The sequence below is a fragment of the Protomyctophum bolini genome (assembly GCF_963924005.1).
Source record: "Protomyctophum bolini genome assembly, chromosome: 1".
NCBI lineage: Eukaryota > Metazoa > Chordata > Actinopteri > Myctophiformes > Myctophidae > Protomyctophum > Protomyctophum bolini.
The window spans coordinates 14246623-14264061 of NC_137862.1; the positions used below are offsets into that span (position 1 = coordinate 14246623).

General features: G+C 42.3%; 1 protein-coding gene across 1 annotated transcript in view; it reads right to left on the reverse strand.

Annotated features, from left to right (window-relative positions):
* LOC308319426 (neural-cadherin) overlaps window positions 1–17439 on the reverse strand; it is a gene marked incomplete at both ends in the record, with an annotated part of 307480 nt that overhangs the window by 134857 nt on the left and 155184 nt on the right. The window contains 3 exons of the mRNA XM_080769498.1: window positions 4371–4557; window positions 12477–12604; window positions 14021–14270. Of these exons, the coding sequence (XP_080625624.1) occupies window positions 4371–4557; window positions 12477–12604; window positions 14021–14270 (565 nt within the window). The remainder of the gene's footprint in view (window positions 1–4370; window positions 4558–12476; window positions 12605–14020; window positions 14271–17439) is intronic.

Sequence of the window (17439 nt, forward strand, 5' to 3'; positions counted from 1 at the left end):
ACACACACACACACACACACACACACACACACACACACACACACACACACACACCCCAGCAGACACGTATATAGCTCAAGTATTAGATAGGCAAGTGCAAAGGACGCACACATGCACGCATGCAACACACACACACACCCACCCACACACACACACAACAAAGATGACTTCCACGTGGACATTTTTTATCATTTCATGAATCAGTCTCTATCACGTTAATCTCTCTATGCCTCTCTCATTCTAATCCTCGTGGGCGTCTGAGTTTTTCTTCTTCTTTCAAACGGAGGAAAACCATGAGCAGAGCTTGGCAGTAAAAGCACCCCGGGGTGAGAGGTGTAAAGGGGATTGCTCAAAGAAAGGAGAGAGAGAGAGGCGAGATAGGGGCGAGCCAATATGATATGCTCCCTTTGATATTGGAATCAAAAGGAACATAATTTGCAATACTCTCTCTCCGAGATGAGATAAATTATTTAAGCCGGGTAGCGAGAAAGGCTTACAGTTTGTTGCACACCACGGATCGCAAGCAAACGCAGCCCTCAGAGTACTAAGAAAACAAGTCACAGCCGCCCAGGATTCAACGTGTTCAGAATGCAGCACGGAGAGAGAGAGAGAGAGAGAGAGAGAGAGAGCAGGGGAGTCTTTGGGGCAAATACCACCCCTAATGTTCACATTTAACCTTATATGTGCAGATTAATCTGATTCTGATTCCATAATGTTTTTGACGGAGTGAGAGAGAGATGGAGGGATGACATCAACAGATCTGATGAAGGGATGACATCAACAGATCAACAGATTTGAACTGTGACAGTCCGTCCGTCCGTGGATCCTTCATTTGTCCATGCAATCTCGTGGTTGAATCCTTTCCCTCCATGTTTCTATCATGACCAAGGCCTCTACAGTGGCCAAAAGTGACTGTTTTACCATTGCTTCTGCCCCTACCTTGCCATGCTCCTATTCCCCCTCAGCCAATATCCTACTCTCCCTTCTACCTGAGGTCAAGAGTCTGAATGCTCTGAGTGCAGTCACCTGTGAGGACCAGCTGAAATCTCACCTCTTCAGAATCCACCTTAGCCCGTAGCACTTGACCTAGCCAGTCGACGACCTTGCAGGAAAGCAAAGTCTAAACTTATGTAATTTAGATATCATATTGTGTAGACATAGCACTCTAGTGTATAATCAGTTTTATTGTACAGATATTCTACTGTTAGACAGATGTTATTAGGTTATTAGCTGACTTATGATCCTGATATAACATTTTTATGTATTTGATGTATTACTGATGGTCTTGCTTACTGTAAATCGGTCTGGATTAAGCCTAAATTGCCTAAATTGTAAATTCCTCAATTTTAATTTAGACATTCACGACCCTATTTTGGTCAGACAGACTTGACATTTTCTAGACTGGAGCAGGGCGGAGTACACACACAATGAAATGGCTATGTGGGTTGGGGTGGATTCAATCATGACCAATTAAATGATCACTTTTCGTTACCTCTAAGAGCAGTGCACTTTGCTCAGTACAAGGGCATGATGTAATAATGTCATGGAAGAAAAGGCTTGGGAACGTAATTCCTCCTCAGAACAAACTTGATGTCCTTGAGTGGGAGGTGCAGAGTCATCATCAACAACAAATCTGCAGAACTCAGAGCAGACTGCTAAGAGCAGACATGTCAAAATGTCAAAATAACAAATGCAGCTAATGCATGTAACACTGGTCGTGGTTGTGAGAAGCGTTACTCAGTGTAAATCTCTGTTCATATTAAGCCCAATTCGTATTCAGCAACTATACGTGGCAGGCGTCTGCACAATGACTGCTGAGCAGACCGATGCGACCTGATTGACCAATTATTTTCTTTTTTTTTGCTGGATACAGGCATTTAGCTATCGTTGCATGTGAGTTAGGATACAAAAACACATTCAAATATGTTTTACATTTAGAAGGATTCGCCAAATTGAAAAAGGCAAGCATCCTATTAAATGAAGAAAACGATGTCTTGATTGTTTTTCTCCTCAGTGGGTTTAACAATCAATCTCTCCATCTCTCTCTCTCTCTCGGTCAATCAATCACACTTCCTGCATCATGTCTTGTAGAGAGTAAGGAAGCTGATTCTTCACTTTTCACAAATTTAAGTTGTTTATTATTTTTTTCTTTTCTCTGGGACCTGTAATGATTATTGTGTTCCCCACAAGCTATGGGATCTCCAGTCATAGTCCCATGGAACTGGCTTCTACAGTTCACATACACACAACGCCATGGAGACATGGGAATCAACGGTGCACAGTTATAAAGGACTTTGATTTAAATGCATGACAAGCAGCAGAGCCAGTAAGGCCGTTGTTGTTGTGTACAGTCAATAAAGGGCTGAAGGTTTAATTACACAATGGGGTCGGCAAGAACCCACAGTGGCACTCAGCACGCTACAGTGACATAACGACCAATTGGCGGATGGGGGACATTTTATGCAGTTACGTGGCCACTTCTCATGCATTTTTCACCGTACTGAGGCTATGGGATCGGTAGTCTCTGTTCCAAGTCTGCACGTAGTTCGGATATGCACAGTTTGGGTGCGACTCGAAACATAAAAAAGCAGGGTTGTGTGATCTCTTCGGTCTCAGGGCGTAGCTCCACCAACTGAAGTGGGCCAAAAAAGCAATGGAAGAGCGTGTTCTCACTATAGAGAGTCGCAGTCCCGCACCCTTTCATGACGACGCCAGGCCCAGGAAATTAGACGTCTTTAAATAAATTATTTTCACCGGACACAGGGTAGTTTCCCTGGTTGGACGTAGCGCGTGGGAGGAACACGGTATTTGAACCAGTTCCTTTCCCCTCCGTCAGACGCACCGGCTGGCCAAGGGGAGGCAGTATAGAGACCAGGATTACTGCATGTTCTAGCGTACCTACGCTAGGGGACATAATATGCAAAATCCACACAGGAAGGCCCTTTCCGTACAAGGCCCGTGTATGGGCACTGATGATGCAGAGGAGAGAACACGCCCCCAAAGCACACAGGAATGGATCCATTTGTGTCTGTTTTTTTACCCACTGGAAGTCAAATTAACAGAGATAATTTTACTGTGTAGCTTTGTCAGTGCGAAGGTTGGCACACAAAGCCATTGGTTTGGGGTCCAATTCTGTAACCTAACCAAATCCACTTCTTCTGTCACCCATATCAAAACAACAACCTACCTGTACAATGTGTGTTTACAGACTTGTATTAGTGCAGGGCAGGCACAAACCATTATGTGTGTCCTTGTGCTTCTCTAGCTGAGCAGATGTCAACAAGGCTTTGCTTTCAAATTATGTGTTGCACAAATATGAAATGTGTGTGCGTGCGTGCATGCGTGTGTGCGTGCGTACGTGCATTATGTGTGCGTGCGTGTGTGTTTGTGTGTGTGTTGTGTTTGCATTACAGTATGTGTGCGTATATCCTTATCAAACATTCATAAAATACATAAATAAAATGAATTAAATCCCACACACCATCTTCACCTTGGGCCCCACACACGCTGTCACACACAATACATCATAATAAGCAAAACGTGGAGAGACTATCCATTAATATATTCCATATTATTCATGAATATAGTTTCTTCTGCTTCATCAATGCCTTGGCTGTCTCTCTCTCTATTAAATGTTGGGACACGGATACTTGGGCCGTAAAAGATCTGCAGTGTTCATTTACCTACTGGCACACTCGCAGAGTTGAAGTTAGCACTGAGGATTTTAATGTGTGCATGCATTAATCTGGCAGGAGGTGACAAGAAGAAATGGCCTGGAGTCCTCAGAGAAAGCGAGGAGCAGATGTGTTTATGTATGTGTGAGAGGGAGAGAGAGAGAGAGAGAGAGAGAGAGAGAGAGAGAGAGAGAGAGAGAGAGAGAGAGAGAGAGCTTATGGCTGCCGCTCCCCTCAATGAAGACTCTTAAATGAACCCTAAATGACATCTAGAGACCAGCTGTCTGAAAGCTACAGTATATCTGCTCCTCTGTCTCCACTCCAATTGCCCTTATTTCTAATTCCAATGTGACCCGCACCATGAGTAGGCATATTCAATTAGAATCCAGTCCTTGTCATTAAAAGCACTGCTAGCCTCTAGGGAATTGGAATTAGTTCTGTAGACTTCATCTATATAAGCAAATAATTGTTATAATAATCCACTCTTATTCCACAATGGGCTGACCTCGTCATTAGATGATATTATGAATCTGTAATTGAATAGATGACCCTGAGCATGGTCATATCATATACAGCCATATTTACCACACATAATATTGTTCGCCTTACTGATTATGTACACATGGACATGTACACGCACGCACAAGACCACAATCGGACTCTGCTGCAGCTAAACAGAAGCACACTGTGCCATACCAGAGTTGGGCTGTCCATGTTTCCCAGGCCGGGCAGACTCCCAGCCGTCCACCGACTGGACCTCCAGCAGGTAGGAGCCTTTGGTTTCGCGGTCGAACACGGTCTCAGTGTAGAGGGAGCCCAGTTCTGGGTCGATGCGGAAGTACTGGTGGTCCCCGCTGCGGTCAGCCAGCAACGAGTAGGAGATCTGGTCAAAGCAAATTAAGTCAAAACCATAACAGAGGAACAACAGGAAAAATCTAATTCAGAATGAGAGACATTCAAAAAATGTCACTAAATTAAACTCATTCTCTGCCGCGCATGCACACCGCAGCCTTCAGTCGGACGTTTTATTTTGATTCCAGAAGTAGTTATCATCATTATCAGTTATCATTATGGATCTGCCGCTGGATACTTTCGCTTTTATCATCGACGTCCTGTATAATAAAAAAAAGTGGACGCCGTGGAAACATTTCATTGACCGACCACAGTGGAAGCAAGCGTTGCTTTGAAAACTTGTGAAATGGGATATTCTGCATAATAACTATTTTTACATTTGTTACTTTTAAGTACCACATCTTTTGATAACTTTTCCACCACCAATCAAAATCAAAATGATAAGTGGTGTGCCTGGAGAAACAGATGCTCTCCACGAGTCTTGAGGACCTGAAACTGCTCCAGTCATCTTCTCTCTCAATTTCCTGTCTCTCTAAAACACTGTCCTGTTTAATAATGCTGAGAAGCAACTGAAAATAAATTGCTGTTCACCAGCCTGCAGCCTGTACAATTATAGATTTCTCATTTGAACTGGACCACAGTATTTGTAAATGATGAAAGCCAAGGCATTCATTTCAGTCTTGAAAAATAAGAGAAAAAAAAGTCATAAAATCTAATTGGTTTCAGTGACATCTGAATACTTTTTCAAGTTTGTGTGGAAATGTTCCTTCAGACATTTCCAAACCAAAAAAAGTTGTAGTCTTACCTGTACACAAGATGTAATAATAAAGTACAATGTTGAACCTTAAACACTGATCATTTTCCAGTGCCTTCTAGTTCTGGCACAATCTTGTGCCACTGAACACAACATACCGGTGTGCTTTGTAAGGGCTTTTGTTTTAATGCTGTGCACACCTACCCTCTCTCTCTCCAATGTAGTTTTGCCTCAACTGTTAACCCCCAGAGTTGGAGGATCCCGAGACATTCCAAGGCCAATGAGTGTTTCCTCCAATTGCGCCTTGGTCTGCCCCGGGGTCTCCTCCCAGTGGGACGTGCCTCAAGGACCTCCCTAGGGAGACGCCCGAGGTTAAGTTGGCTCCTTTCCAGGCGAAGAAGCAGCGATTCTACTCCGAGTCTCTCTCACGTGACTGAACTTCTCACCCTATCTCTAAGGGAGATGCCAGTCACCCGTCGAAGAAAACTCATTTCGGTTGTATTTGCGACCTTATTCTTTCGGTCATGATCCACACATGACCAAGATTGCTCGGTAGACAGAGAGCTTTGCCTTCTGGCTCAGCTCTCTTCTCGTCACAACAGTGCCTTCCCGAGCGTTTCTGATTATCTATATATAGCAGGTTTGATATTTGGCTCTCTCGCCGACTGGACTACAGTATGAATGGATTTGTGACAGCATCCCGAAAAGTTCTGTATTACAGCCAATGAGAGCACAGGACAGCTGTGCTCACAGACATAAAGTCTGTCTGTCTGTATCAATAGATAATAAATATAACCTTTATTCCTTGGGTAAATCCAGGTGTCATACATAATGCTAGCTATATTATCCATAATATTGCTGTTAAATAGTCTATAAAACAAATGTAGCCTATCGCACCGAAGTCCTGACGTCACTCGCTCATCCCCTGGTTCATGGACGTTTTTCTCAATGGAGAATAACATGGGGTCATCTTAAAATTGTCTTATATAAGCATTGTGGTCCAAAAATAAACAAACTGCCTCAGTGATATTGTCGGGAAGGTGTCTCTATCGTTTATGACAATCAGTCCCTCATATTTGATACAGTCTGTTTCTAGAGAAAATGTAACTAATTCAGCAGTAACATTAGCGTTTTAGATAATGTAGGCCATAATGTAAGCCAAAGTGTGAGAAAACCGCCAGCTACTTGTTAGATCATCTTGTTTAAAAAAGTATTCATTCATATTGCATCGTGCTCATTTCTGTATCAGTCATGACTCACATAACTCCACATGACTCACATCTTCTATCCACATTATGTACGGTACACAGAACATCCTCTATATGTGGTTAATAAACTTGCCGTGTGTCACTACCTCGTTATCTTGCTCTCCGACCTCGCTGCTCATTACGAATGAGTAATGAAACCAAACTTTTATGATTACGGTACTAAACTACAAACTGGTATCACGCCTTTCCTTTAACCCACTCAGGACAGGAACCCCTTCTGGTGTTTTAAGCATTATGTAATACTTTGCTATTGAAACATAGCTCAAAGTGCGGCACTCGGTTCCGCACTTGTAGATCTTGTAGATCTGCAATTAATTTTGTTAAATCGTGAAATGTGGCGCAAATCATTGAATATATTCAGGGCGAACATTTTGAACTCAAATCCTTGCTTCTGGTGGGTTCCTGGAACAACATATTTTCAGATGGATGCAGGGGTAGACTGGCTACAGGACGTACCGGGCATATTCCCGGTGGGCCGCGACCGTAGGGGGCCGCTCAAGTCATGATATGATACAAAAAATAATATTAATAATTTAAAAAATGACAGGCAGGCAGGCCAATAGGCGATGGTACCCAGACTCTGTCATTTCTGTTTACAAGCTCTGAAGGTTATTCCAGTTATGCTGTTGACACACACCTTCAAGGCCTACGTATGTCACACTTGATCCTGTAGGTTGGGCTGTACAACATCCGGAGGATCAGACCCTTAATTCCTCACTAAGCAGTCTGCCCAGGTCCTTCTCCAAGCCTTGGCCCTCAGTCAGCTCTAGGCTTGACTGCTGCAACTTCCTCCTTGTTGGTCAGCCTGCTCACCTAAACGCCTTCGATTGATCCAGAAGGCCCCGTCACACCTATAAGCCTTCAATTATTAATAGACAACGTCTTCTTGTTCTGCACCAGGCGGGGTGGTTGTATAAGGTGTGCATGTGTCTGTATACTGTTATCAATGTTTCTGGGTGTCTTTAATGTGATGTTACTCTTCTGAACCAACTTTGTCATCCTCTTCACTGGCTTGCAGTTGCTGCCTGCATCCGATTCAAAACACTTGTCCTACAGGTATAAGGCAACCAAGGCATGCAGGCCAGGGCAGGGCATGACCCACACCTTTACCCCTTCCCAAACTCTCCAGCTGGCAAAGGATGTCTGTCCCCACGTAGTCTCTCAAGCCAGACTATTCTACAGAGAGTCCGGTAAAAGTTGAAAACAGGAAGCTGATCACCTCGCTCTACAGGCCAGAGGGGTATTCAAACTAATCACAACTCAGTGTTCAAATAAATGCACTTTAAAATAAATTTCCATTTCTGCTATACATCTAGCTTGTATAGCAAATGTATAGCAAACTATAGTAAACTAATTTGGTTCACAGTCACGGTAGGACATATTTACATGACTGCACAGGCGACTCATTTTCATAGCTAACGAACTACAGACGGGAGCATTTTGAAAATTGTGGAAGCTAACACGTCTGTGTTGAGAGACTATTTTGCTATGACACACTGGCCATCGCTCCAAGCATCCCAGACTCTTCTTCCTCCTGTCTCCCAAGCTGTGAAATGAACTCTCCCCCACCCCTGTCAGGGCTACACACGAACTCCTTCAGACTCTACAGTCTGCAGCTCAACCCTCTAGCACTCGTCTTTCTTTGCATGGCTATTTTTTTGATAGATGTCATAGTAATACTGCGCAGATGTACTGTAGGTTAGTTACTTGTTCATGTTATGTTATTCATATAGTCATATGTTTGCTTTACAACAAATTCTAATAATATTATATAGATAGCATGTTGTTTAGACAGATGCAGCATGCTATGTTTGATGTTTACCTGGTAACTTAGTTGCTTTGAGCACTTAGCATATAGTCCATGGGCCAGACATCTGTACCATTAGAGTTGGAAAATCCTATACAGTAGGCTACTAAATTGCTTATAGGGTCAATACAAGTCAATTAATATACTGTATGACAAACTTTCCACAGGAGTATAGCTTTTCATAATTATTGAAAATGTTTGTTATTTCCGACTATTTGAATAGTCATTGTTTCCAAAAAGCTTCTTGAGCAGTGGAGGCAATTACTCCCTACACTATGCTGATTATTCTGTTCAAAATCCTAAAAGAAAATGTCACAGGTTTAAAAGCCAAAAACTGCGATCAGATGAAAAACACTACAGGCATAATTATTATGATTTCGAAAATGTAGTGTTCTGAGCTTGACATCATGCACTATTAATTGATTTTCTACGTTTACCCTGTTGTTTGTCGATAAAGGTCCATGCCATTTACTTTGCACTTAGTAAATCACTCTGGATAAGAACATGTGGTAAATTCCTAAATTGTACATTGGCAATTATAATACATTGTACGTATTTAACAATTGTGTCCAAATCATATTGCACAATTTCTGAGCTTCAAGTAGCAATACCATAAAATAGAAATGTTCTGTCTGTACCTGTTCAAACTTTCACTTGAGTGAATGTACAAACGTATAGGCATCAGTACAGTACAAAGAAAAAAGATCTGCAAGCTCATAACATGTCACAATGCAGGATTGGCTGTTTTCGAATATACAAAATTATAAATGATCAACTGTTACATAATCGGGGATTGTATATTTATAATATATACATATTATATTATAACGCAACTATATTTATATATATATTATATAGTGTACAGTGATTATGGAAATACGGTTATTTGTCAGTCGCATGCTGTTGCATTGTATAGAGTGCTGATTGAAGTTCTCAGTCCCAGGTCTGACTGATGCTGCGGTGCTCGGAGGCGGAGAACAATCCACCTTCCACCTGCCCACCTTGTCACCTGAGCCTATCATCGACCTGAGAGCCAGCCTGTGGAAGCCTACTTAAGCGCAGCTGTGATGTGAGCTCATTGGCATTGTGACTCAGTCGGTCATACTGAGAACACCTTGTCCAGGGGAGCTGTGAAGCTACACCTTTGTAAAACGCATACACTAGGGTCTCTACAGGTGTGGAGCGCCCTGAGTGTTTATCTATCATACCTGTCTCGCTGTTTGTTGTTACAAGTAATTATGCTTACGTTGATCTAAGTGGTAAGGTATCACTTAAAGGAGTATGGGAGCTTGCTTTTTGTAACAGTCATTATTTTGTTAGGCAGTAGTTAGAGTAGAGAGTTTACATAGTTTAATCTTTTGTAACCCTTATTTTCCTTTTTTTGTTAGGTTTAGATAGAGGGTTCATTTGGTTTCTAGAGTAGGTATAGTCTGTTTTGTTTGTTTCTCTGTGTTGCCCCATGAAGCCGGTTTTTCGCTATTGTATAATTTAAGTAACATTGAACTTGACACTTGTAAACTCGTAGCTCGAGTAGAGGGCTCAGCCCCTATATTTGATTTGGTTGGAAACCCATCGTTATTAGTCCGTACAGGTTGTCTAGAGATATATATATATATATATTTCCATATAATATATTTATACTGTTGTAAATTGTATTTACTGTATACCTTCTGTCTATTGTATATTAACCTTATTGAAGCACCGTGAATAAACAACCGTTCACTTGCCAGCCTTGTTGCATCCTTTAATAACCCCTAGACATATAAGGAAATGTAACATCAACAAACTGTAACTGTAAATTAATTATATACTTGAATAAATATACTGCTACTCGCTGAGGATCTGCTATTTAAAACACAGCAACGTGAGTGGAAGTAATGTGTTGCCCAGAGCACCAGACAGTCAAATCGTCACAGTGCGTTGTAACAGCAGGCTGACATATTTTCCGGGAAGTGCGTTAGTTGTCTATGGGACCCGGCAACTACTGGCGATAGCAGGCGAAGAGGCGATAGTCAGAAAGTGGGCGGAGGAACGTCGAAAATATGGTATCTTTGGACGACATCGTGTGTTGCTTTGTTTACACTCCATACCACCAATAAGGACATAATGACAGCAGGAACGCCCACTAGGAGATTTGTATCGCCCAGAGTCGCCGTTGTTCTCCCACTGTTAAAACACACTGTCATTCTCTGAGTTAAATTAAATAATGTTCTTCTGAGCAGTCCATCCACAAGTCTCCCAGAAGGATATTATCTCAATGTGCTACTTTTAACTATGACAGCTAGTGTACAAAATGGACTCTGCTGTGTACAATAATCCCACTTGCGTAATGCGTAATGCGTCACACACACACACACACACACACACACACACACACACACACACACACACACACACACACACACACACACACACACACACACACACACACACACACACACACACACACACTCGCGTCAGCCATAAGAGATCTGGAGTAAACCAAAATTACGTACATATAGGGAAATTAAATATGACTGAAAACTATGTTTTATTTAATTTACCAAAGTGCTCAGATTGGAGGAAGTATATTGCCACTTTACATTGAAACTGGTCGCTATGTTGGGTTGGATGAAGAAGATCGAATCTGTCAAATGTGTCATCTCAATGAAATAGAGAATGAGTATCATTTTGTTTTGTACTGGGAGGGTCAGAGAAAAATTGTTTAATAATATAAACTATGATGATATGATGGATTTAAATGATGCACAATTTATCAGCCGTTTATTTGAAAAATATATCTTAAATTGGCAATCTATCTAGAAAAAGCCTGGGACCTAAAGAAAAAAGCAATGTACAACCAGTAAGGGCTGTTTTGTTTTGTTTATTTTTGTTGTGTTTTGTTCTGTTGTATTCATGTTGAGTAGACGATCAGCATTACTGGTAACCAGTGTAAAAAGACGTGTATATCCGAATAATTGTAACTGTGTCTGTATGACAAGGTGTCACATAATCCCATGAGGGGTGGCATGACACACACACACACACACACACACACACACACACACACACACACACACACACACACACACACACACACACACACACACACACACACACACACACACACACACACACACACACACACACACACACACACATATAATATATATAATTTGGTATGTTATTAAAATCTGGGCCCACTCAAAATGGCACGCCAGTGGACCCCGGCCCAAAGGTTGGGAATGGCTGTCTGCTCTAATGGTATTATTTTGAAGTTGGGTAGAGAGGTCTTAGTGTAGAGGCACTTAGGAAAGTATGGATTTCCCGTCTGCTCCACAGAAGGCCAGGCTGAATTGATAAACATATGAGTTGAGAGGTGAAGAGGTGCACTCTCCCCAGCAGTGTGTGCATCTCTCCTAATCAGTTACCTCAATTGGGCACGCTGAAAGAGCAACACCATTTATAAGAGAGATGTTTGTCACAGTCTTTTTGAGTGGTGCAACCACTCCTACAACCAGCAATGTCCGTGTACCTGTTTGTGTACCTGTATGAGCACGAGCATGTGACTTATTGATAGGTAGGGGGCGCCAGAAACAGAGAGAGGGTAGTGCTGTGTCTCTAATGAGAGAGAGAGAGAGAGAGAGAGGCGGGGGGGGGGGGGGGGGGGGGAATTGCACCACTCAGTTCACACGTGTGTGATTTTTTTTTATCAGTGGTGGGAAAATACTGACATTTTGTACTTAAGTAAAAGTATTAATACCACAATCTAGAAAACAAATTTTTGGCATCAAACTATTCTTAGTATCAAAACTAAAAGTACTCATTGTGTAGAATGCCCCATTTCAAAGTTCAAAATGTATAAAAAATATTTTGAAAATAGCTCAACTACAAGCGTGAACTAGTACTGTAGATCTGCTATTTTCAAATTACCAAAATAAATACAGTATAAGGCTGAAGTGGTTAGTGTGTTTTGTAATGATAATTATCAAATGTATAATAATGTAAAATTATATATATACAGTACTTGAGTATGTACTTTAGTAGGTAGGTTACTTTACAGCATTTCTTTCCCAACATTTCGGATGTGCAAGTTTGCCTTTTTCTGTGTGTGTAGTGTGTGTGTGTGCGTGCGTGCTCACCTTGCCATTAAGGCCCAGGTCCATGTCGTTTGCGGACACCTGGAAGACCTGAGTCCCTGATTCGGCCCCTTCTGTGACTGAGGCCTCGTAGATGGACGAGGTGAAGAAAGGAACATTGTCATTTACGTCTAGAGAAGGACAGAGAGAGAGCAAGAGAAGAAGTGTCAGGAATAGTCATCTGTTTGACAAGCTGCTTCTGAACGTTAGTGAGAGACAACCAGAATTAAGGTTTGGCATAATTGGCACAAGCAGTTGCAAGATAGTTGATTCAAGGCCAGAAGCATTTTATGTGTAGAATAGCTCAACCCATTAGGTCTAATGCTAGTCCAGGAGCCATTTTTGTCGTCTTTTCTCATCACAAATGTCTAAATCTATGAATTACGGATTCCTTGAATCCATTATAGAGCTTCTCCTTCTAACCTCCCTGTGGAGGAGTTAAAAGGCTTTCTTATTAAGATAGATAATGGAAAATGAGGAGAGATGGAAAGGAAAGGGGGAGAGAGAGAGAGAGAGAGAGAGAGAGAGAGAGAGAGAGGGGTGGGTGGAGTGGAGGTCTGTACAAAGAAAACAATTCCGCAGGTTGTGCGTGCGTGCGTGCGTCCGTGCGTGCGTGCGTCTGTGCGCACATAATGTGTGCGTGCCTGGGAGGTTCAATGTGTGACCAGGGTATGCTGGGTAGGCAGCCAGGTCCATAGGCCATCAGCCAGCTGATACTGCAGTATTAAGTAGCGATGATGATGGGGAGTTAAGCCTGGTTAACAGCACTCAAACATCAAGCCAAACAAAAGGATGCCAGGTTAAAGAAACAGCATTCAGAAGCACTGTGACGATAGGGTAAGGGGTGACAACATCAAAGCAGCCCAAACCCTGAGCTGGAACAGTCGTGGTACTGTAGTTTAAAATGTTTCTTTGGCAGATCATGGCCGAGCTACACCAAGCCTTTCAAAGGGTGTGTGTGTGTTTTTTTAATTGATGCTGAAAAGTAACCATTTTGGATATTTGAAGTTTCCACCTGACAATATCTCAAATAAAAAACTGTGTTGCAAAACTAATTTTAAAAGTGCAAAATTCAGTACGTCGACAGTGTTTGTGTTGAATACTAGGGATAAAAACTAAAATAAGCACATGGAAATGAAAGCAATATTATTGGTATTATACTGTAGCAGAAGGTGGCTATGCCTAGCGGGGGAAATAATCTGTGTTGTTTCACACTGTATTGTGTATTATTATAATGTAGTGTTTTATGTTGATTTTGCCAGTGTTGCCGGCAGCCATTTGCATTTTTCAATAATTTAAAAAAATAATGAACTGTGTCCTTCTATAGTTGCACTCTGCACTAGCCTGTATGAATGCATGTTTGAATGATGTGCTGCCTGACAAGCAGTGCCCATAAACACCCATTCTATCCGTTTCTTTCAATCGCCTGTGACGACGATGTGATCCTTCTGCATCATGTTTTAGCAGCACCCACGGTAAATATGGAATGATGCTGCATCGTCACACACCCCAACATAAGATCATAACATCCAGTCTAGATCACAAACCTGTGACATTGATGTAGACGGTGGTGAATGCCGCCAGGGGCACGGCCGCGACGTTCTGGGCGCGGACCCGCAGCATGAAGTTCCTGGTGGTCTCGTAGTCCAGGGGCTCGGCCACCAGGATGGAGGCCGAGCTGTCCTCCCGGTTGGGCGTCAGGTAGAAGCGGACCGGCATGTTGGTCTCCGGCACCATCCCGTCCTCCAGGTTGTATGTGACTCTGGGATCACCCAGCGGAGACGTGGCCTTGATGGTCTGGATGGTGATAGAGGGACAACATTTTAACATCTTACAGGATATGGGCATGCAGATTGATTTACGGTCGCATATTTTTTCTCTTCGACAACAAGCCAACTATTTTCAGGTGGATTTTCATGGATCAAAGGCGCAAATACTTTGGCGTATGCTCCAAAGGTAATAAAACAATCTTGGCAGCCTCGGTAGAATGGATATATTAATTTAAAGCCGAGTCGATGCCAGACTTCACACACACACACACACACACTCCCTGGATGCCAATGACGAACTTCTGCTCCAAATTTTCCAGAACGGCCTGTTATAGCTCCACCATGAGGCAGATTTTCACATTTCTATACAGTATAACTGCACCGATCTGTGTGAAACGTTGAATGCACACTCCCTAGAGGTCAAGGAAAAACCTTTGCCCTGCATTTTTCACATCTGCCTTTTATACCGCCACCAAGAGGCCGACTTTTGTAAAACATTTTTTTTTATATTACTCCTCCAGATTCCAGATTAAAATCCCGCTCATTTTATCTGTAATTTGGGGATTTTGCATTGTGTAAGAGGTGTCCCCCCGTTAAATTGGCTATCTTGTGTCCTTGTGTCCATCCTTAAAACACCTCTGCTACCCGTTACATTATGCATAATGCCATTGCCTTTAAGAGATCGATTATCCTTATCCATTATGCATTATGCCCATTGATTTACACTATGGCCCATGGCCATGGAAGAAGGACACACGTTGCTGCCTTGAAATATATTTATATTTGATACAGAGGCCGGTCAATTGGACCATTTTTATATAAAGTGCTGTGTAATCTATGAAGTTCAATCTTTCATTTGGTATGTAGATCTATGAAACGGTATCAAGCAAAAACTTTGGGAAATCGGATTAATTAAACAGACTTGCCTACTAGCCTTTAATTGCCTTTCAATAAAGACACATTTGGTTGACAGCTATGTTAAAATCTAAGAAATTCCATACATTTGAAAACAAATGTTTAAGATGTTGTGAAAATAGCCTACGTCGCAACGCGGCGTGAAGCAACTCTCATAAAATGTCTCTTTTTGGGTCACGGGCTGAAAGGTTTGGCAACCACTGCTCTATACGCACCATGTCATTGTTGTGAAATGGGGCTGTCGAGACAAGTGTCAGTGCCTGATAATCGGTTGATAATTGTGTGGTGTGTTCCGTGCCATCACACTTTTACTTTTTCAAAGAGCTATTTTAATTGTCTATTCTTGATTATCATCGATAAAGCTGGGAAAATGCCCCAGCGGCGTGGGTTTATGAATCCTGCCGCAAAAGAACAAGGAGGCGTGGCCTTTGCGCTTAGAGGCACGCCCACGGCCGTCTTGAGTGACAGGCTGTCAGCTGCACGCGCGCAGGCAGGCAGGCAGGTGCGCACCGCTGTTAAGAAGAAAAGGGCGATGCGTTTTTTAACAGAATAGCCTTTTTAACGTGTATTAGTTTAAATAGTTATATTAGTATATTAGTCGACTGGTAACGTACTGTGCCCTTGGAACGGGTAACGCGGGTTCGCCTCCCGGCCTTGGCCACAATACAACTCTTAATAACTCTCCATCATTTAGCTGGGGACCACCTGAAAACCACAGACATAGATGGATGGATAGATATAATAAACAATCGTTCTAATTAAGGTGTACTAATTAAGGTATAGATAGATAGATAGATAGATAGATAGATAGATAGATAGATAGATAGATAGATAGATAGATCTTTTTTGCAGCTATTTGTTATTCACTAACAAATAGCTGTCAAAAAAGTTGGCCCAGTTTTACTGAAGCCTCGGTTTCCCCGTTCCAAGGGCACAGTACGTTACCAGTCGACTAAAGAGCCATGGCCTGATAGGCAACACAGCACCATATAGCCTGGATTATTATTGATCAACATTTGTGTCTCCCCTATAGTACCACAGCAATTTATACAGCATGGAATTGTGGACACAATTAAATTCTAAATACGAACTAATATAACTATTAAAACTAATACACGTTCTTCTTAACAGCGGTGCCTGCCTGCCTGTCACTCAAGACGGCCGTGGGCGCGCCTCTAAGCGCCTCCTTGTTCTTTTGCGGCAGGATCCATGAACACGCCCCAGTGGCACGCACGCTCACACGCACTAATGCAATGCTGGAGGTTGATTATACACTCAACATCCATTTAGAAGCATGTCTTCCCAAAGAATGAAATGCTGTACCGCAAAAGAAAAGAGACAATGAATAATAACACGTGTATGTTTACCAGGCGGAGAGAGAGAGTCCCAAGACACTTTAACATGACAACAAACCCAGCGACATCCCACGGGACAAAATGCAATTCTGAATTCTCCATAAACCAATTAGGATGGATTGGTTCGAAGCAGACACTATCTACTGTACGCCCCCCTCAATTAAAAATAAAAACACCATCTCCCTCCACGGGTGACCTAACTGCTGCCATTCAACCTCTGCTGCTGAGGAGGTAAAATAATGAGACAGCCCATCATGCGTGCAGGGGTGCCGGGCATGACTGACCAACAACACAGCATGACTGACCAACAACACAGCCATACCACTAACATATCCATAGTTGAGCTATTAGAACCCACTGATAGTTCAATCAAATGTATATATCTGCAATCTCGATTCACACACACACACACACACACACACACACACACACACACGATAAATATAGCTTCCAGCGATGTAAGCCTCATTATTTCAGGAACACGATTGTATCCAATCATCCCCGCTCGATTATTCATATCCATTTACTTTTTTTCACATAGCTAACACATTGCAAATTAATCGACAGAAATTTCCTCAGGATCTCTTCAAAGCTATTAAGCAAATTAAGTCAAATTAGTATTTCAGAACAAGGCTGGGTAAATCAAGAAAGAAGGGCAAGAGAACATGTGAGTAAATTGTGTGCGTGCGTGCACGCATTAAGTGGAGTTTAAATATATTGTGTCTGTGTGAGTGTGTGACTTTACTGCCTTAATCTTGCTGCTGTAGCTATGATACCTGCATTTCCCTCTGGGGATCAATAGACGTTTATCTTATAATGTGTTCTTACAGTATGATAAATTATCTACTAAAATGAAAGTTACAGTGGGCGGTGTCTGTGTGTGGGTCTCTCACTGTGGCGGGTGTACAGTACATACGGTATGTGCCC